General features: G+C 49.3%; 1 protein-coding gene and 1 long non-coding RNA gene across 5 annotated transcripts; one reads left to right on the forward strand and one right to left on the reverse strand.

Moving 5' to 3' along the window:
- Positions 1 to 744: 744 nt before the first annotated feature.
- Positions 745 to 4418, reverse strand: SNAI2 (snail family transcriptional repressor 2). Its single transcript, XM_082433474.1, has 3 exons — positions 4213 to 4418; positions 2951 to 3496; positions 745 to 2011 (listed from the first exon to the last, which is right to left on the reverse strand). Exons 1-3 carry the CDS (start codon positions 4289 to 4291, stop codon positions 1830 to 1832), a joined length of 807 nt encoding a protein of 268 aa, XP_082289600.1. The 5' UTR covers positions 4292 to 4418; the 3' UTR covers positions 745 to 1829.
- A 56-nt stretch (positions 4419 to 4474) lies between these two features.
- Positions 4475 to 14157, forward strand: LOC309646823. Of its 4 annotated transcripts, none has more exons than XR_014255604.1 (4): positions 4475 to 5789; positions 6153 to 6339; positions 13194 to 13267; positions 13350 to 14157. It is a non-coding gene; the product is annotated as an uncharacterized lncRNA (long non-coding RNA). The 4 variants fall into 4 exon arrangements; XR_014255605.1 differs by having other exon boundaries at positions 4475 to 5613; positions 5709 to 5789; positions 13194 to 14157; XR_014255603.1 differs by having other exon boundaries at positions 13194 to 14157.
- The last annotated feature ends 5634 nt before the right edge of the window (positions 14158 to 19791 follow it).

Consider the following 19791-nt stretch of genomic DNA (forward strand, 5'->3'; position numbering starts at 1 on the left):
CTGCAACATGTGGTGAGCATCTTGGCTTGTGAGTTCGTCCACCGCGTTTGGTAAGCATGTGCTTGTATGTGGTCTAGCTGGTCCTGCCCTGTTTGAGTCGGTGCACACTGGGTGTGGGTGGTGCCTCTTCAAAATACCATAAAGGGAAACTTAGCTCTGCGCCACTCAGATTGCAGCTTATCTCATCCCACTAGACATGGGGTTTTCTTTGCATGGTTTAATCTTCCAACTTGTGTAATTTATAATAAATCCACTTTTTCCTGATCTTTTCAAGCAGAAGTTCTATTTTTCTTCTTATATATCATTAAATATTTCTTTTAAAATCCTTAAACTGTTCTAGTGGCCTATGTGACAAGCACTGATTACAACGAGTGATTGTAATCTGATTTCATAAAGCCAAAACAGTCAAGTCATCAAGAAGAAAAAGTTTTGAAAAATGTTCTTGACTATTAATAAGGTGAATATTTTTAGCACTCAGAAAGCGTGATTTTTGTTAAAGAGATAACGCTAGCAAACTCCCATTAGGATGTTGTCTTTCTGAATGTAACAGTATTATCTTAAAAGTAAAGAAAAAATACTGACCGATTGCTTTGCTAAAATCGAACACATAAAACAAGACTCCACATACATAATGAACACTATTCACTTTTTCTCTTATTAACAAAAGAAACAATTCTTCATACAGCTGTTTGGTGGTACTAATCATGAAGTAAGTAAAGTCTCTGAAAGTATACAAACAATAGATTTTAAATCAAAAATGTTTATTGTAAAAAAGAACCTTGAAAATTGTTTTTTAAAAAAGAAACGTGAATTTCACAAGTCTTCAGGTTGTTTATAGGCATTAGCTATAGACAACTTCTCACTTTCATACAAAACTCATTCAATCATATAAAAATAAACACAAATTTACATGGACTCATCAACTATACAATTAATTAAAAAGGCAGTTGCAAAGGATGCTGTGTGGATTGCATTTCTTGTATGCGTTTAAAATAGTTTAAGTACATCACAGAGTTTCTAAAAATCCTTTGTTGCACTTATTCCCATCGTTAGAAAATCATTAAAATTTAAAAAATTAAAATTTTTAGAAAATCATCAAAAATTCTTTTAAAAAGTATGACATGGAGCGTGCACCAGGAATGTTCAAAGCTAGTCTTTCCCGTCTCCCCCAAGGCACATACTATTTATTGGCAAAAAAAAAAAAAAGAACAAAAAAACCCACTTTTAATACATTCTCCTGTGTTTTTTCTTCTTGTTCTTTCTTCCTCTCTCCCCCCCTCTCTCCCCCTCCCTCCCTCCCTTAAAAACACAGTTTAAAGTATGACCAGTAATCAAAACAGGCTTTAGCTCAAGGATGGTGACCTGACATCAGACATGTAATAAAGTAAACTTGGAATACTTTATAAGGCACCTGAGATAGGGTCTGGCAGATTCTCTTCCTATAGGAAATTCTATTACAAATTCCGTTACAAGGCAACACTGTTCTTTTCAGTGAAATGATTTGGCAGCGATGTAAATCTTTGCATTCTTTCTTAGTAAGAAAAGATGCACAATGTGCTTTTTGCTTCATCTCTGAAGAGAGAGATTCTTGTCTTTTATCCTCTCCATCTAGCTGTCAGTAAATATATAGTAATTTTAAACTTCACATGGAAAGGATTAACTTGACACACATGGATGCCCGTGCTCTTGAAGCTCTGTGTGTGTGTGTGTGTGTGTATACATATTCTTTGGTCGGTAAGCACAAGAGAAAATGCCTTTGGACTTTTACTTGTCATTCGGAGGCGGAGTGAAGAAATGCCTTCTGCTTGAGTAAACATGGGCTGTGTCACTCAGTGTGCTACGCAGCAGCCAGATTCCTCGTGTTTGTGCAGAAGAGACATTCGGGAGAAGGTTTTGGAGCAGTTCTTGCACTGGTATTTCTTGACGTCCGAGTGTGTCTGCAGATGAGCCCTCAGATTTGACCTGTCTGCAAAGGCCCTGCTGCAGTGAGAGCAGGAGAAAGGCTTCTCCCCTGGGGGGTGGGACGGGGTGGGGCGGGGGGAGAAAGAAAGACAATCAGTGTTTTCAGAGGAAACGCAAAGCCAGATAACGTTTATGAGCAACAACCACATTTAGCCCAAAGCATGAGAAACAGCCAAACTTGATTCAAATCCCCCAGAAGAGATACTTGTTTTAATGTCTGGCCCTTTAAGACAAATGTGACTGTTGCATTAAAAAAAAAAAAAAAAATCAAATTAAAAAAAATTTAAGAATATGGTTCCTGCCACCAGTCACGCAGAAATAATTCCTGTCGTCCCAGGGCTTCACTTGCCCAGGCTCTCTGCTTCAGCAGGTGCAGCTAACGGCCAGCTCCTCCCCACATTTCCCAACCTTTCCCCTTTTCCCTCCTTCCGTGTTATGACAAAGCCTGGATAAATGCCTCGACTCCCTGAAGGGTAATTTTGTGCTAGGAATAGAAAATTCGGCAGCAAAAACAAAACAAAAGCAAACAACGGAAAGCAAATTCAGCTCTAACTATCCAGCTTGCTGTGGGGTGAGAGATAGCACAGCAAGAATGAAACTAACCAAAACCAAAATCCAAAACCTTCCTCTCTCTGTCCCCCTGATCAATTGATTGGGACAGCAACGTTTGTACTTGCCGATTATTGGGAGCCATTTCACAGAACACACATTCAAGCACATCTTTCCTGATTTGCTAACTGATCTTTGAGACCAAACCTCCTGAATCTACTTTCCAAAGTCTAAATGCTTGTTTGCGGTCCTGGGAGCAGAGAGTGTTAGCAAGCAATGGGGCCCTTGGTGCTCTGACGACTTTTCGAGTCGTCAGGCAGTAGCTAAAAATGATCATCCATCATTAAAAGCACCGTGTCGCCACTTAATGCAACTCCGACAGCCCGCCCAGAGCTTCCTTGGGTCCATCAGTAACATCCCTGACTAGATTTTCTCTTACCAGTGTGAGTTCTAATGTGCCCTTGAAGTAACCAGGGTCTGGAGAACGCCTTGCCGCAGATCTTGCAGACACAAGGTAACGTGTGGGTCCGGATGTGCATCTTGAGGGCGCCCAGGCTCACATACTCCTTGTCACAGTATTTGCAGCTGAAAGACTTCCTTGACTGGGTGTCACAGTGCAGCTGCTTGTGTTTGCCCAGCCCAGAGAAGGTCGAATAGGTTTTACTGCATAAATTGCACTGAAACTTTTCAGCTTCGATGGCATGGGGGTCTGAAAGCTTGGATTGTAGTCTTTCCTCTTCATCGCTAATGGGGCTTTCGGAGCCGCTGTGGTCCTTGGAAGAGGTGTCAGATGGCGGAGGGGGACTCACTCGCCCCAAGGATGCGGGGTATCCCGACAGAGGAGAGAGGCCGGTGGGCAGCGGGGCGTGGAAGGGAGCTGCTGTGGTCCACACGGTGATGGGGCTGTAGGCTCCCGAGCTGAGGATCTCCGGCTGGGGGATGACAGGCACGGGGTAGCCCTCGTAGAGATACGGGGAGATAATCACTGGGAGGAGAGAGGAGGGGAGAGGAGAGTGAGCTGAAACGCAGCTTCAAAAACGCACGAAGAAGCTGCTTGGCAACACGCGCAGGACTTGGTTACGAGAAGACAGACCCTGTAAGAAGGCGCAGGAGTTGGGAGGACATTTCTTCTCCACCGTTGCTGCTGGCGGTCACACTGCCCTTAAGGCACATCTGTGTCCCCAGCACACGGAGTGTGCCGGGGTCTGCCCGGCCCTGCGGCCAGGGAGCGCAGCCCGGCGAGGGGAAAACCTACCCACTCTTTTCAGAGATACAGAAAAGCTCTCTTCCATTTTATGCGTGGGCTGGTTGCAGGGCTTACGCCTGTGAGTACAAAGATCGGCGTAAATCAAGCCGCTTTCTGCAGGAAAGGAGCCTTATTACATGGGGAAAAAAAGCAGCAATTCAACGTTTACGCACCGCCTCACCCACCCTCCACGTACTCATTATGCAAGTATGTACACGCTTTGGAACAGGACGATGGACGAGCCGAAGGAAGTCCTCCTAGCCAGTTCAGAGTTTGAAAGTTTTGAATTAAACCTGAGCCTGGACGATCAGAGGAATGACCGCTCTTTCGCGACCCTGTTTCGAGGCAAACAGCTCGGTCTCCGGCTCTTTTGTAACAGAAGCTGAGCGGCCGCGCGCCCCTGCGTTTACCTATTTATAGATAGATGGAGATGCAGACGTCGGCCCCCCCTTTACCTGTGTGTGTGTCTAGCTCGCTGTAGTTGGGCTTCTTGGAGGCGTTGAAATGCTTCTTGACCAGGAATGAGCGCGGCATCCTGGCGGCGGCTCGGGGCGCGGGGCGCGGGGCGCGCGGTCCTACAGCATCGCGGCCCCGGCAGGTGCGCGTGCGGCGCCGCCAGGTCGCGGGCTCCTCGCGGACTGAGCCCGCGGTGGCGGCGGGGAGGCCTTTTTTTCCTCTCTTTTGCGAGAAGGGTCCAATCACAGCCGAGAGGCTCAGATTTCAGCTCCTCCCTCTGGGACAGCTGTGAACAGAGGAAGAATCTGTTGTCAGACTAAGTTATTCTGGTTCAAAATGGGCTGTGCCCCGGGTTTCAGTGGAGAGGAAAAAAGTGCTTGAGTCTTTTCAGGAGAGCTCATTCTCCTTCTTGAGCGCTAAGCCGGGCGTCCGTGCTCCGGGGGCGCCAGGTCCGCCTGGCCGGGCCTGGCTTCCAGATGTGGACTCCGCGCCGGCCTGGGAGGCCGGCCCCCGGGCCCGGGAGAGGTCCGGCTAGCCCGGGGACGGAACGGTTCGCTCCTGGCTTTTGCAAAGGGAAGGTAGCGGCGAGGACAAAGCCCCCGTGAGTGAGCGGCGGGCCCGTAGGGGGCTTCCCGGGGCCTGCGAACCAGCCCTGCCACGCGCTGAGGATGCGCTTCGCGCGTCGCAGAGGCTCGGCCGAGCCGGGCGCGGCGCTTCCCCGGGAAATGGAGCGGCCGTGTCACCATGTTAGCCTCGGTGCCTGAAAGAAGCGCTTTGTAGCCCCTGAAGGACCCGCGTTCGGGGAGAAGCGGGGGCACCGCAGGGATGAGAGGGAAGGATGGGTGAATCTTAACGTCTCCACAAAGGCATCTGACAAGTGCTTGTATCTTTTCATGCATCACTGTGTTTTTTATGGAAAAAAAAAAAAAAAAGCGTGAATGGGCCCTTAGAGACAGTTGTTTCAAACATGTATCTGCTTCTATATGGTGCTGTTTTCTTCAGTGTAAAGTCGTCAGACTTCATGTCTGCTGCTGCCCTGCGTGGTGCTTTTAAAGAAAAGGTGCTTTCATGAGTACTGCTTGGTTAAGCTTTTAAGCTAGTCTAGCGACCAGCAAAAATACCTTGATTTTGTGTATGGTATTCAATCTGAAAATACGCTAAGGTGGCTCACTGTAACAATGACATTTCAACCGTATTTTCAAACACCTCTGTCCCTTCCAGATTTTCTCCCCACCTTTTGCTTAGAGATTAAGGAAAGAACAAATTTGCAATCAGACCACCTTACTCTTGATTCGAACAGGTGCCAGGAGAAAAAAAAAAAAAGTGAAAAAATAACAGTGTGAAGTCAAGACTTGTAAGAGGGAAGCGCGTGGCAGGCCGCATAACTTCTTAATCTCGGGGTGAGGCAGCTGTGTGTGGGGGCGGGTCGGGCGCTCCCCATGCAGGAGCCCATTTCAATGATTCCCCCCCCTCTTTTTTTTTTTCCTCCCAACAGTCACTAGTTTAAACGCCAGAGAAAGGAATTTAGATGAATCTTTACGTTAAAAGGAACGGTGTTCGTAGGCGCCAGGAAAATGTGAATATGCCTCAGATTTCTCCACAAACGATAAACTGGGGGGGGGGGCGTGGGTCCCTCACAGCAAGGTTTCTGAGCCTCTGCTTTGGGGAGGGCTGCTTCAGATCCGGGCCTGCTTTATTGGGGCAGGGGCCCTCCTTGCCCTTCCCAGCCGGTTCCTGCAGAAGCACTTGTGTTAGAGACGCGACCCCCCCCACCCCACCCCGGGAAAACGCAGATGCCACGTGCCCGCCCTTCTTCACTGAGATGCACGTAGAGCTTGCTCACAGCACTGAGGCTGCGAAGGGCATCCGGTGTTTGTTTGTTGGTAATCACAGCACGAGATAACCTGCTAAAGGTGTGTATTCGAACACTCCATTCTAGAAGCTGAGCAGCAATTCAGTCCGCTAGGAAACCCCTGGAAGCTGGGTTACAGACGTCTCATCCCGCGGACACCAGGCAGAGGTGGGAAGCGTTCCGCGCCCGCCGGCGGGGAGTCGGGGCATCAGGGCCGTCCGAGGAGCGCCCTTACGCAGGTCTGCGGGCCCCCGTGAGGCGGGGCCGCGCTCAGGTGAGTCAGGGCACAGGTGCTGCGCTCACACACCCACCGAGGGGCCAGCGGCGCCAGGCGAAGCAGCGAGGATGGGAGGATGGAGGCGGGCCGCCGGGACCCCCCCCCCCGAAGAACGGGACCCCCTACCAAGGAACCCGCTGCGGGGCTCTGCTCACACCTGTGAAGGGTCCCCTCCTGTCGGCCAGCATCTGGCCTCAGCCACTGGCTAAAGGCGCTCTGGCCCAGGCATGGACCCCGGGCTTCAGTGTGTCACTGGGGCAGCACATACCCAAGTGGGTTTTGTTCTGCAAGAAAGCAGTCCTGGGTGGATGGCTCAGGCTCACGGGAAAAGCGAGGAAAGACACCGGGGCTGAGATGTTACTGGGCCTGCAGTGTGTGTGTGGGGAGCTGGGGGCACAGGTGAGGCCCCCGGCAAGGGGCACATGTCAGCCTTTCGTGGAGCAGACACGTGAGGGGAGAAAGGACGGCCTGGGGGCAGCTTCTAGGGTCCTGGGCCCAACTCCCCCCAGGATCGCGGTTCTGCTGGAGGAAGTGGGCCTTAAAAATACCCCTCCTAGCAACTGAGCCCCGCCAGGGGGGCCGCGCCTTCCCTGTGGTCTGTGGGGCGCGTGGGACCTTGGAAGCCCATGTGATCTAACTCCTTAATTGTCGGGAAGGCTATTAGGATGGGCCCTGATGTGAGTTACCTGACAGTCTCTTCTTTGCTCTGTTTTCTGAAGATGCTGACAGAGGTGACTTGTAGACAGCTTTGTAAAGGGCAGCTCTGTGACCTCACGGGAGGGCCAGCCCTTCCCCGCAGGCTCCCCGTGCCAGCGGGACTTCTCCCGGACCCCGTCTTTTCCATGAAAGACATATTCTTGCCTTGCCGGATTGGGGAATAAATTAGATTCATGAGGTTTGGGAATGCACCTCAGGTTTGTTTACTTTGCACAGGGATTTGTGTACATGTAGGTACGTAGGTATGTGGGAAGCAGTGCAGATCTGACTGAGTTTAGGAAACAAGTCCGGCACCAGAGGAAACCACGCTGGGCCGAGGTAGAGAACAGGCTCCTAAGACGATGGTGTGTCTTCTGGCTTCAGTTTGTGGCCGGCACCCTGGAGTGGGCGGGGGAGGGATAATCTCCCTTGAAAGATATGCAGTCATGGAATGTCGTTGGTTTGACTGTGCTGTCTGGAGAATATGATCGTGCCTAGCTAATTTCTTAACTATTTAGATAGTAACAAAGTGGCTGTGATATGGAACTTTGAAGTCTGAATGACAAAGGCGTGAGGCCACTCATGGTTTGGCACGTACCTGTGTTTGTACACAGATGTGTATGTATTTGTAGTCCTGATTCATAATTGAACTCAGCTTCAGATAAAGTCAACCAGCCCCTGAAAGAGAAATAAATATTTCCTTGGGTACCTGGGTATCTCTGTCTGTAAATTATGTTTGATACTCTTCCCTTATTTCTTTTCCAATGATATGGGGACAAATATTTCCCAATGCAGAAGGGGAAATAACCAGTGAGTGTAGGATTCTGCTAATAGGTTCTGAGCTTCATGACATCCTCTGGGGATGTGGATAAAACTCACGTACACACGTATGTCTGCTCAGCGAGGCCAGCATGAGCGCGTGTGTGTGTGTGTGTGTGTGTGACAGAGAGAGAACTGTGTGAGGAACAACGGGAAGGCAAGCTGTCAGGGTGTGCTGTACGGTGTGACGGTGCTCGTTCTTTCTGGGTGTCTCACAGCCGCGGGTTCTGTGTGTGTCCGCCTGGCTCCAATGTGGTGAGGTCAGAAGTGGCGCACATCTAACACCGAACACAAAACCTTGCTGAATGTGGGAGCAGCTTTTAATGAGATGTATTGAATATTTTGTGTCGAATAACTTGTATGCAGCACCTCGTCTCTAGGCACGGTTTTCAAACCCCCTTTGCCTCTGGTGACTGCACTGCAGTGAATGTGCCATTCAAGGTCAAAGACATCCACGCCCGCAGCGTCCTCTCCGTGCCTGCGGACAGGGCAGTTAGAGGAGCGGGAACGATGGCAGAGAACACGCCGGGGCTCCAGGATCTGTGGGCGCAGAGAGACACCTACTGGTGGAGTTGGGAAGACGCCCGGTTTCCTTTCCGGGCTTCCTTTTCCATAATTCTCTGACAAGGCTGCCACCTCGGGGAAGGTGGACGATTGGTCGGCACACCCAGGGCCTGAACGGAACCTCATTTTGCAGTTGCCCCAATTTCAGGGGAACATTATTTAAACCCTGAGTTTTTAATCTGTTCTTAATTAACAGTGACTTATTTGTGTTTGTAGAAACGCAGGTGAAATTTACAAACGCACTATGCCGCTTAAAGGATGGTGAGCGAGGTGGGGAAGACTTTCATTGGTCTGGGCCGTCGTGAGGAGAGCATCGTATTGGAAACTCAGGGGCACCTCGGATGGTTGTTCGCTGGGCCCCTGATGACCCACAGGCAGAGGCTCAAAGGCGGGAACGAGCATCCCAGGGCATCCAATGGCCACGATGGGGCGGATTCCCACTGTGCGTCCTCCTTCACGGCTGGGCACTCTGCTACCCACCTGGTCTGCTAAGTGGGCGAGACCCTGAGGCCAGGCAGTCTGTGGAGTGGAGGGTGATATACAGGCCGCGGTTCTAGAAGGTTCCATGTGAGCTGCCCACCGTGCTGGGCACTCCTCACGCATGGCTCAGTTAATCCCCCAAAGTAGCCAGCCCTGCAGGGGCAGGTGAGGAGATGGAGATGCAAGGGTCAGGTCACACTGCTAACAGGGAACTGGGGCAGGGGGGTGGGCACTCGTCTCTAACCTGCTTAACTTCAAGTCCTACCTATTCCACTGCTCGGTTGTAACTTAATTTCTATCATAGGACTGAGTCAGGCTCATTACCAGCTGCAGAGCACGAAGAGTGCCTTCCCACATTCTTCCTCACTAGGGAATGTTTATAATCTCCCCATTTATCATCTTCCTGTGTCCGTTCCACCCACCGCAGTCTGCGCTGTGTGTCCCCCTTTTTTCCTAAGTAACACCAGGGTCACAGTTGCTTCATTTCAAACGTGATATCATCTACCCCAGGCCTCGGGTGTGGCTTCTGGGAAGACACTGGACCAGAGCCCTGAGCACTCAGCTGAGAAGCTGCTGTGGTCTTTGCCCCAAAGGAGCCGACACTGATCATTGTTCTTTTCCTATAAGCATCACGTGGCTTTCAAAGCTGGAAGTGACTGGAAGGGACTCCATTCTTTAATGGGATTTTGTTGGGGAAGTAAACCCACCCGTAAAGAAGCAGTGTTTCCAGCTATAATGGGGGTGCCCCACAGCCGGGAAGTCCTCTTTCTCTCCGTCAGTGTGCGCGCACGTGTGTGACACGCCTGCCTCGCTCCCAGCGTGGGGTGCTGCCGTGTCGTGGACATGGCTTCCTTGTACACGCGTGGGCAGGTTGGTCTGCACTCGCTTACAAGAAGGACTGAGGCACTTCCTGGGGGAGAACGGGGAGCCGGGCCCCCAGTGGGACCCTGTAAGAAACCCTGGGTCCCCGGGGAGGCTTCTGACCGCAGTCCAGTGCCAGTCAGGCCGCAGGAGAAGTGGGGGGAGCCTGGTGGGTGGACCCGGAAAGGGACGGACTGGGAGCCCCTGGGCTCCCGAGGGAGGTGGAGCTGCTCTGGACCCCCCAGCGCAGAGCAATTGAGGAGGTGTGAGCCCCCTTCCCGGGTCTGCCCGAGGACCCCACGGTGTCCACGCCTGAAGGGGTGCCGGGCGCCGGCTCCAGTGGGTGCCCGGTGGGAGTGCGGGTGCAGCCGGGGAACGAGGAGCTACCGGGTGCTCTGGTCCCCAGTAGAGGCGGCGGCACCTGGAGGGCCTGGCGGTCGGACAGACAGGCTCGGGGGGCAGGGGGAGGAGCTCCCCGAGTTCCCCGGGGCACCCACCCTGGCCCCGCAGAGCACACAGTAGGTCCACAGAATGCCTTCCAGGTGCTCAGGTCCTGGATCAGTGCCGGTGTCACTGACATACTGAGCAAGGATTGGAGGACGGGGGCAGGGAGGGGGCAATATGTGAGTGTCGCTGCCCGCCCGCCCCCTGCACCCAGGTGCCCTGGCTTAGCCCCGGACCCGAGTCGCCCAGACATCCACCTGGATTTTCACGCCAAAATCCTTTCAAAGAGCATACTGTGAAACTTTTCAAGACGATTAGAGAAGCAAAGTCTAAATCACGCTCTGCTTATGACTTTCTCCCTTAATTGAGATCTGGGCCCACCTCCTGGCGAGCCATTTCCCAGAAACACAGGTCTGTCAGATCACTCGGTTGACACGAGGCTCCCGCCAGCTTCCCTGACACCTGTCCTCTGCGCCAGGACGGTGGCCGTTACCAGCCAGGCAGACCCGGGCACACTGTTTGCAAGCCCCTGGGAAAGACATCTAGAGCCTTGTGGGCACTTTGATCCACTGCTGACCAACTATTTTGCCTGGATGGAAACCTCATTTCATATGCTGTGATTTTTCAAAGTAGACATTTTCTTAAGTTATACCTGTTTCAAAAGAAACACACACATACCACGGGCAGAGCAATCTTTTCTAAACGTGCTCTGTGACCTGTGTTTAAAAGTAAAAGTCTTATCTTAAAGCCAGCATCATCATGGGAAGTAAACCCCGTGGTGCTCACTCATCACCTTCAGACCTCGGATGTAAGTAAACCTCTCGCTGGCACTAAGGAATGATCGGTCCCCGTCGCCCGCTGCCAGGGGAGGTGGTGGTCTGGTTCACGGGCAGCAGGAGAGTGTTAACATCTATTATTAACTAGTATTAACACTGAAGGCTCCTTACTGTAACTCTCCCGGCGGCTGGAGACCATCAGCTGATTGCAGAAGCCTAAGGCCTCTTAGGAGCTGGGTGGTGGAGTTCTACCCTCCACCCCCAGGACAGCCACACGGACCCAGACTCTACTCGGGCGGGGGGGATACATCACGAGGCAGAGACACGGTGCAACCATTCAAAGGTGATTATGGATGGACGTCAAGGGCGTGAGAGTAATCCCGAGACGCCACGTGGTCTCGAACCGTTGGAATTACGTTCTTGATGCTGAGTGATGACCCAGAACCAGGAGCTGTGCTTCGGAAAGGGTGACGGGAACTGAGGCCAGAGAGGAGGCTGAGGTGGAGTCAGGCGTCAGGGCAGAGCCTCGGGGATGGGGGGCAGCACGTGCCCTTTGACTCTGGCCGGGAAGGCGAGGAGAGGTGGGAACCTTCTCAGCCTCACAGGGGATGAGGTCTGACCCTACTGCTTCCCGGGGTAAAGCCCTGGCAGGCAACCTCCACGGCGCTGGGGGACAGGTCACCGTCTGCTGGGAAATGTAAGCCAGCAGCCTTTGCAGACTCTCCTCGAAAGCCTCTAAAGGCGTCAAAGTAGAAAGAAGGAACAGTTCTCTACTTCAAAACTCTGGTGAAATTAGTGTCCTGTCCTCTGCTGCCCTCTCCATCCCGGGAAGCAGTCCAGTTTAATGCCTCTGCGTGGGCATCCCCTGCATATTTAATGTTGGTTTCATCCTTACCCTCCCGTACATCAGGACAGATGTCCCCATGCTACGCGGAGACTGTGGGAAACAGCAGGTTCCACTTAAAATGGCAAATGCCCCCTCCACCCCAGGAGAGACCCTCACTCATGGAAAGGGGGGGACAGAAGGTACAGGATGTCTTGGTTTCAGTAGTTTTAGACCAAAGTGCAAAGGGAGACTTGGATCCCACACACTGAACCATCCTCCACCTGAGGGAGAACATACACCAGAAGGACCACAGTTCAACCTGGTTCTCCCGACGCCCGGTTTTCGGTTTTCTCTTTGTGGTCGACTGAAAGGTGGCTCCCCTTGGCTCTAAGCTGCATTGGGGGAGCTCTTGAAACGGCCTGGTGGGTCTCCCCAGTTGGTGATACTCGCTGGTGTCAGCGAACGTGGGGATGGGGGTGGTCCCAGAGGTGTGGGTGCGGTCCCGCTTCCCGCCACAAAGCACCTGACAAGCCTGTGCCTTTACAGGAACAGCCACTGATCACGTGAACCGGGCGCATCCTCCTGTCGACGGGACCCCCCTCCGTCCAGTCCCTCCTGGGGGGACCGTCGGGCACCTGCAACCGTGCTGACTCCCCCGGGTACAGCACAAATCTCCCTCGTTTCCAAAGATGATGGTCAGGGTTTGTCACGTTGCAGTAAGGAAGAAAAAGGACACAGGTCCCTGGTAGCCACGATCTTTAAACACGCAGGCTGAGGCGAGGCCCCCTGAAACGGGAAGGCTCAGAGCCAGTGGTCCACGTCGTTCCCACGACATGGATCCAAGCCACCCTTGTGTCAGGATTGAGACTCTGCACTGGAGGAAGGTCACCCTGAGCCCCAGGGAAGGCCCTGACTTGACACAACAATGTTGAAAATCAACATGGGTGACGCCCCAGGATTAAGTGTCGGATGGAAGAGTGTGGGTGCCGTGCATGGAAGGTCCCCGGGACACAGAGCCCAGGGAGGCCTTCCCTGGAGGAGCCTGCAGGGAGGATGGCAGGGCAGGACCCCTCCCACAGGGAGTGGAAACCCAGCCGCTGGTGGGCGGTACAGGGAAGTTAAATGCACTGCTCAGCTGATCGCAGAGAACAAGTTTGGAAGCTGGTCCTACGTACTGTGTATTGTCTTTTGAGGGTGGGATTTTGCTGCTTTTTTTTTTTTTTCTTTGTACTTGGAATAGAGATGTTGGCTATTTCCATCAGCAGTGAGTCAATGGATTCCAAAGTGAACCTAAAAAATAATAACCTGGAAATTATAGGACATGTTATGCACATCATCATTATCATCGTTTTCCCAGAAGAACATTTGAATTTGTATGTTTTCAGGCTATTTCACCAGATACACCTACAATCAGCTCAGGCAGATGAACCATTCAAAGGAAGTATCAGCGTGATCGCTGGTACGTTTGGGTGAGGAAAGTCTCAGTTTTCGACTTGAAAAGGACGATTAAAGATGATTCGTTGTAAACTCTTTGTTTTTAGGGAGATTATATTTTCTTAAGCTGTGTCAGCCTGGGGAGAAAAAGGGGTTTGAATAGAAGCCCTTGAAGAGTGGTTCTCCTGCGTTGTCTCCCCAGCTCTGTAGACAGGCTTCCTCTTGGGGAGCCCAGCCCCTGCCCGGAGTCCTGGGGCGCCTTCTTGCGTCCCCGTCTTGGTGGCCGTGGCCATGCCTCCAGTGTCCACCGAGGCTACTGACCACGCCCGCAGGTTGTGGAAGCCACGGCAAAATTCCCTGGACACCCCCAGCTCGCCTCCTGTCTGAGCCAGACGCATCCCCTTAGACGGCGTCCAGCCTCCTCCAGCCCCAGCCCCGGACCTGGCCTCGTCTCCACTGCGCAGACGACACAACACTGGACACAGCAGCCCCGGGCCTGGGGTTCCCTGCAGCCTCGCGTTTTCCATGCTCTTGACCCAGGCCCGAGAGGTGAGGGCGCGGGGGTTGCTCAGAGGACAAGCACCTGACGAACGCGGTGCCCAGCGCCAAATGGCCTTTCCTCCAGCACACTGCACCAGCGCCTGCAGGTTCGCACCCTTCGGTTCTCTGTTCCCTGGAGGCTTCTGGTCCTTGATGCAAACAGACACCTGGAGGCATCTCTCCCGCCAGCAAGCAACTCCCGGTGATTGAGTGCCAAGATGGACAGAGCCCAGGGCCCTGAGTCCTGCCTGCTGTCCTTCCTTCCTCCCTTCCTTCCTTCCCTCCTCCCTCCATCCCTCATCCTTCCCTATCTTTCCTTCCTTCCTTCCTTGCTTCCTTCCTTCCTTCCTTCTTTCTTTCTTTCCTTCTTTTTCTTTCTTTCTTTCTTTCTTTTTTCTTTCTTTCTTTCTTTCTTTCTTTTTCTTCCTTTCTTTCTTTCTTTCTTTCTTTCTTTCTTTCTTTCTTTCTTTCTTTCTTTCTTTCTTTCTTTCTTTCTTTCTTTCTTTCTTTCTTTCTTTCTTTCTTTCTTTCTTTCTTTCTTTCCCTCCCTCCCTTTCTCCCTTCCTTCCTTCCCTCCTTCCTTCTTTCCTTCCCTCTTCCCTCCATCCCTCCCAATCTCTCTCCCCTTCTCCCTTTCTTTCTTCCTTCCTTTCCTTCCTTCCTTCTTTCATTCTTTCCCTTTCTTTCTTATGGATTTTATATCCTTATAAGTACCTGTGTATATATACATGCATATGTATTCTTTTTTTTAATAAGAACTTACTGAGTGCCTACCTTTAGCCAAGAATTGCACTAACTATGTTTGTGAATCCTATTTAAATCTCCTAACAACTCTCTAGGACAGGTATAATTTACTACCTCACAGCTGATGACATTGAGAACTAGACTTCATACACATGACAGCTGTTCTAAGTCTACTGGTTTGTAAACTGCATGTTAGCAGAATGACCATTTATTGACCTCCAAGTATTTGGAAATCAGACAGTAACAGCCCTTATGCAGACTGGGGTAATTGTGTTTGGTTAAGAGTATAATAAAGAATAATATGACCCAGCCTGAGTGCCCATTAAATTATGCAGTTTTTGAGTTCAAAAATGACTGTGGACTTTGAAGTTCAATAGGTCTGGATTTGAATAATGACTAGTGTTACATACTAGCTGAGTGACCGCGAGCTAATTATTTTATTCCCATTTACTCTTTGGTGAAATGGGAATATTGATGATTATCTCTCAGAGCTGTTGTAAGGACTTGAGATGGTGCACGTAAGGTGCTCACATAGTATTCAGCACATAACAGTAATAACAAGTATGATCCTTTGTTAAGTGCTTACCATGAGCTAGATATTGTGCGAAGCAATTCAGCAGGCTTTATTTTGTTGAATCCTCTCCTAATCCCTTTAATCTTGTCTTGATAAAGTCGGGATAAAGCCCATTTTGCACATGGGTTGCCCAACAACCCATTGGTCCCATAGGCAAGACTCGAATCCAGTTAGTCTGACACGCCCTGTGCTTCTCCTACTGTGAGACCTGCCGCGGAGCAGTCGAATGAACGACCGCTGCTGTTGTTAGAGCGCACAGTGCAACACACTTAAAAATGACATCATTTTTTGTTATAAAAACATTTTTAAAAGGAACTACACTGGCCGTTCAAAAATCCAGCAACAGCAGTTTTGTTTTAGAAACACGATCGTTGACCTTTTGGTGCCATGACTCTAGGGTGACCCTGGGTTACTTTTGGTTTTGTTTTGTTTTGTTTTGAAGCATCTTCTGACAGGCTGGGGTAGAAGTAATTCTGGGACTTCTTTTAAATAAGGTCCTGCCTCCACTCCTACTGCCTTGGGTTCTCAGGTTGGTGTTTTTCTTACTGCACAAGAGGGCAGTGGATCTGAGCCAAGGAAAGCTATGGAGACCTCTGTCATTTCCCAGCCAGATCTGAACAGTACAGTAGATCCTTGTTACGACATGACTCATCCACAGGTTTGGATATATTGCTGGTCAAGCTAAGTCTTCCAAACATAACAAGGATACCTGCCAAAGTCTCAAATAATACGGTTAGTCTATGATACAATTATTAGTCCTATTTATTGGGACTGGAGGTGTTACAGCCCTGAATGCATTGCTGGAATAGAGTTTCTTACACTGTAATAAATAAGGCAGAGAGGGTAAGGGAGGGATCAATTTAATTTCCCCTTTGCTCTTACTTTCAAGGATGGAATTTATACATTCTACATGAAGAGGTATGTGGGGCTTTAGAAAACTTGATGGATATATTAGTTCCTTACTTATTCAACAAATATGGATTAAATGGCCAACGTGTGCAGGGCCAGGTGTGAACAGTGGGGAACAGTGAACAGAGAAGATGGATCCCTGGTCTCATGGGGCTTACGGTTTAGAGGGGGAGGGGTATCTCTTGCCCCTAAAGCATGAACTACAGATGAGGGCAGTTGTGGTGGGTGAAGGATGCTACAAGATTATTTAGCAGGAAGTCAGACCTTCTTGGGAGTCGAGATACTTCTCTGCTGAGGTGATGTTTGAACTGAGTTCAGAGGGTTGAGGGGTACCAGCTAAGTGAGACAGGGGAGGGGAGGAGGACATTCTGGAAGGACTAATAAGTGGCGGGGAGCAGACTGAACATCCAAAAACCAAAAGAGGCCCCTGTGTTGGGGAAAGGGACAGGAGAAAAAGCTTCAGATGAGGCTGAGTCTAGGGCCATTGTCCTGAAAGGATCGTCTATATTCTGAGATAAATGGTACGGCATTGGAGGAAAATTTGTGTGTAAATATGTATATTGACATTTCAATAAACTATAAAATGGTCTTATGTTTAGAAATAAGCCACCTTTCCAGCAGGCTAGCTTGATTAAAAATAAAAAGTAAAAGCCACCGCCTGACTTCTCTCTTCCACCCACGTTTGTTTCTCAGTGTTGTTGGACATTCTGTCTGTGAGAGATGTCTTCCCAGCATCACTCATCGAAGAGGCTGTTCTTTCTCCATTGTACATTCTTGGTTTCTTTGTCATAAATTAATTGACCATATATGCGTGTGTTTATTTCTGGTCTCTTTACTCTATTCCATTGATATATGTGTCTGTTTTTTATGCCAATACCATGCTGTTTTGATTACTATATATTTAGAGTATAGTTTGAAATCAAGGAGTGTGATACCGCAAGCTTTGTTCTTCTTTCTCAGGATTGCTTTAGCTATTCAGGGTCTTTTGTGGTTCCATACAAATTTTATGATTGTTTTTTCTCTTCCTGTGAAAAATGCCATTGGAATTTTGATATTAATTGCACTGAATCTATAGATTGCTTTGGATAATATGGGCATTTTAACAGTATTAATTCTCCTAATCCATGGACATGGAATGTCTTTCAATTTCTTTCATCAGTGTCTTATAGTTCTCATTGTACAGGTCTTTTACCTTGTTAGTTAAACTTATTCCCAGATATTTTATTCTTTTTGATGCAATTCATCTACTCTAGTTGGAATGGCATTCATGCTGTGCATGTAATTCTATGTTGACAGTTTTTTTCTCTCTCTCTCTTTTTTAGTAATTTACAGTTGTCTTTCTTGTTTGTTTGTTTACTTCTCAGATAGAGAGACATTAACACCTGTGGTTTTGTTTTTATTTTTAATACATCAAGCTAAACATACTCTTAACTAACAGTGGATATATTATTGATACAATGAACCAGTTCAATTCAATTAAAGGGTAAAGAAATGACAAGGCTGATGGAAGGAAAACTCAGAGGACTTGATACACTGAAGTCTTTTAAGATTTAAGAACAGGTCTAGGGAGTCAAATGGGTAAGAAGTTGAAGGGATGGGGGTTATAATCAGAGAGGCGAAGCTTGGGTTAGTGATTGTGGAGAGGGGTCTCCATGCCATAGTGTCCTCTCCGTGGGGTGGGGTGTGAGCACAGAGAGGAACTGGGGGGGCTGCAGGCTCCCTGTGCAGCAGGAGGTGATGGGTACAAGGCTGCAACATTATTTGAGGATTTTGAGATTTTGATTCTCTTGCTGTTTATTATTTTGTACAAAGAATGATAGTAGAATCTACCAGGCAGACATTTGGATAGATCTGAGTTTTCTACCATGCCCTATTTTTCTCTTTCTTTTGGTAAGTCTGTTGTTTCACTAATCATTTTTTTTTTTTTAAATCTGCATTGCCCTCATAAAGTCCTCAAGGGAGTAAATGAATCACTGCCAACACAACTACATTTTCTCTTCATTTTCTTGAGAAATATTTTTGGAAGGAGATACCTAGAAGGGAGGTTGTAGGTGTTTTCCATCTTTCCATAGATGCACGTAGTTTTTGCTTTTTTAAAAAAGCAGCTTTATTGAGGTATATATTTTACATCTCATAAAATTCAGCCACTCAAGGACTTTTAATAATCTTGCTGAGTGCTGCAGCCTCCACCAGAAATCAGGCTTATGGCATTTCTACACCCCCAGTAAGGTCTCTCGTGCTCCAGCTCGCACCCGCAGCTCCAGGCAACCTCCAATCTGCTTTCTGTCTCTAAGTTTTCCTTTCATGGGCATTTCGTAGACAGGGAACCACACCATATGCTGACTCTTGTATTTGCTTCTGTCACTTCACATAACTGTCTCTGAGGTTCATCAATCTCGTAGCATGTGTCAGTACTTCATTCCTTTTTATTGCCAGATAATATTTCATTGTAAGGATACAACAAATTATTTAGCCATTCATCAATATGCTAATGGGGAACAGCTTAGATTACTGTTTTGGGAACGCTCTTCTTTTCTAATATGGGCATTTAAAGCTAGATTAGAAAGCTAAGCCCTGTTTCAGCTGTTTATCATAAATGCTGGTATGTTGTATTGTATTTTCGTTCATATCTACGTTGTAAGTCCGTTCACCTGTGTGTGGTGTGTGTTGTTTAGCAATCTATTGTTTAATTTCCAAATATTTGTGCTTTCCCTAAATTACCTTCACTTTTTGATTTCTAATTTAACTCCATTGTGGTCAGAGAGTATACTTTGTGTGATTTCAGTCCTTTTACCTTTATTAGGACTTAGTTTATGGCCGAGTCTATGGTCTGTCTACTCTGCGACTCTTCCACGTGCACTTGAAAACAGTCTGTTCTAAGGTGTCTGTTCCTTCAAGCTGGTGTTCCTCTTCTATAACTTGGCCAACTGTTAATTTTGTTGTGTGTGGGACAGAGTGTCCTGCTCCTTTGTGTGTCTTAAAATGTCTTGGTGAAAACTGGATGTTTAGATATGTCAACTGAAAAAAGAAGAAGCACAGCCTACAGGTTGAGAAGCATGTTTTATTCAGCGGGCTTTCTGAGGACTGTAGCCCGGAGGCAGCCTCTCGCTGGCTCTGAGCGTCGGCTCGCAGAGGGCAGGGAGGAGCCAGGGCTCTCAGGTTTTCTGTGCACGGGAAGACGCAAGAGTCCGGGCTCACTGAAATCATTCCTCTGATCTGCACCTCCGCTCCCTGGGGCCAGTGTCCTGTGCTCTCCCGTCCTGCTGGCCGGCAGATGGGGAACAGAAAGAGGAAGAAATCAGGTGCTGCTTCCCTCCCTTCCCGGCTCCAGGATGGGCTCCAGGGTGGGCTCCTGGATCGTGCCCCCTGCAGCGTCTGAGCCACATCCCCTGGAGCCCAGCTCCTTCCCTGGGTCATTGTCTCTGTCTCTTCTCGTCCCTTCAGCCCTGAGAGAGGCGACCTCTCCTTGCTCTTGCTGGTCTCTGTGCCTCATCACCCCGGCTGGTCCTTCCCTCCGATCGTGTCCCTGTGAAGAGTCCCCACCTTTGAGTATCTTCATTTCAACTTTGGGGTGAAACCCACTTCCTGCTGAGGCCTCGACCCTTTCAACCTCTGTTTGGGGGCCCCTCTGTCTTGCTCCCCAGCTAAGATGTCCCTGAAGCCGAGGACTTATTTACCTTTCAGGGTAGACTGGATCAGACTGCGGTAAGAAAAATGATAGTGCATTTTAAAAAATACTAAATATCGGTAGTTTAAACACACAGGCTTACTTCTTGCTTATG

This window comes from Balaenoptera physalus (genome assembly GCF_965194825.1).
Source record: "Balaenoptera physalus genome assembly, chromosome: 17".
Taxonomy (NCBI): Eukaryota; Metazoa; Chordata; class Mammalia; order Artiodactyla; family Balaenopteridae; genus Balaenoptera; species Balaenoptera physalus.

What these genes read in the sequence shown, in the direction of transcription:
- SNAI2 (XM_082433474.1), bottom strand. Translation starts at nt 4,291, where the DNA reads ATGCCGCGCTCATTCCTGGTCAAGAAGCATTTCAACGCCTCCAAGAAG. An exon ending in CGAGCTAGACACACACACAG is followed by an intron (nt 3,497 to 4,212) that starts GTAAAGGGGGGG and finishes CTCTCCTCCCAG; the next exon opens with TGATTATCTCCCCGTATCTC. An exon ending in GCACATTAGAACTCACACTG is followed by an intron (nt 2,012 to 2,950) that starts GTAAGAGAAAAT and finishes CCCACCCCCCAG; the next exon opens with GGGAGAAGCCTTTCTCCTGC.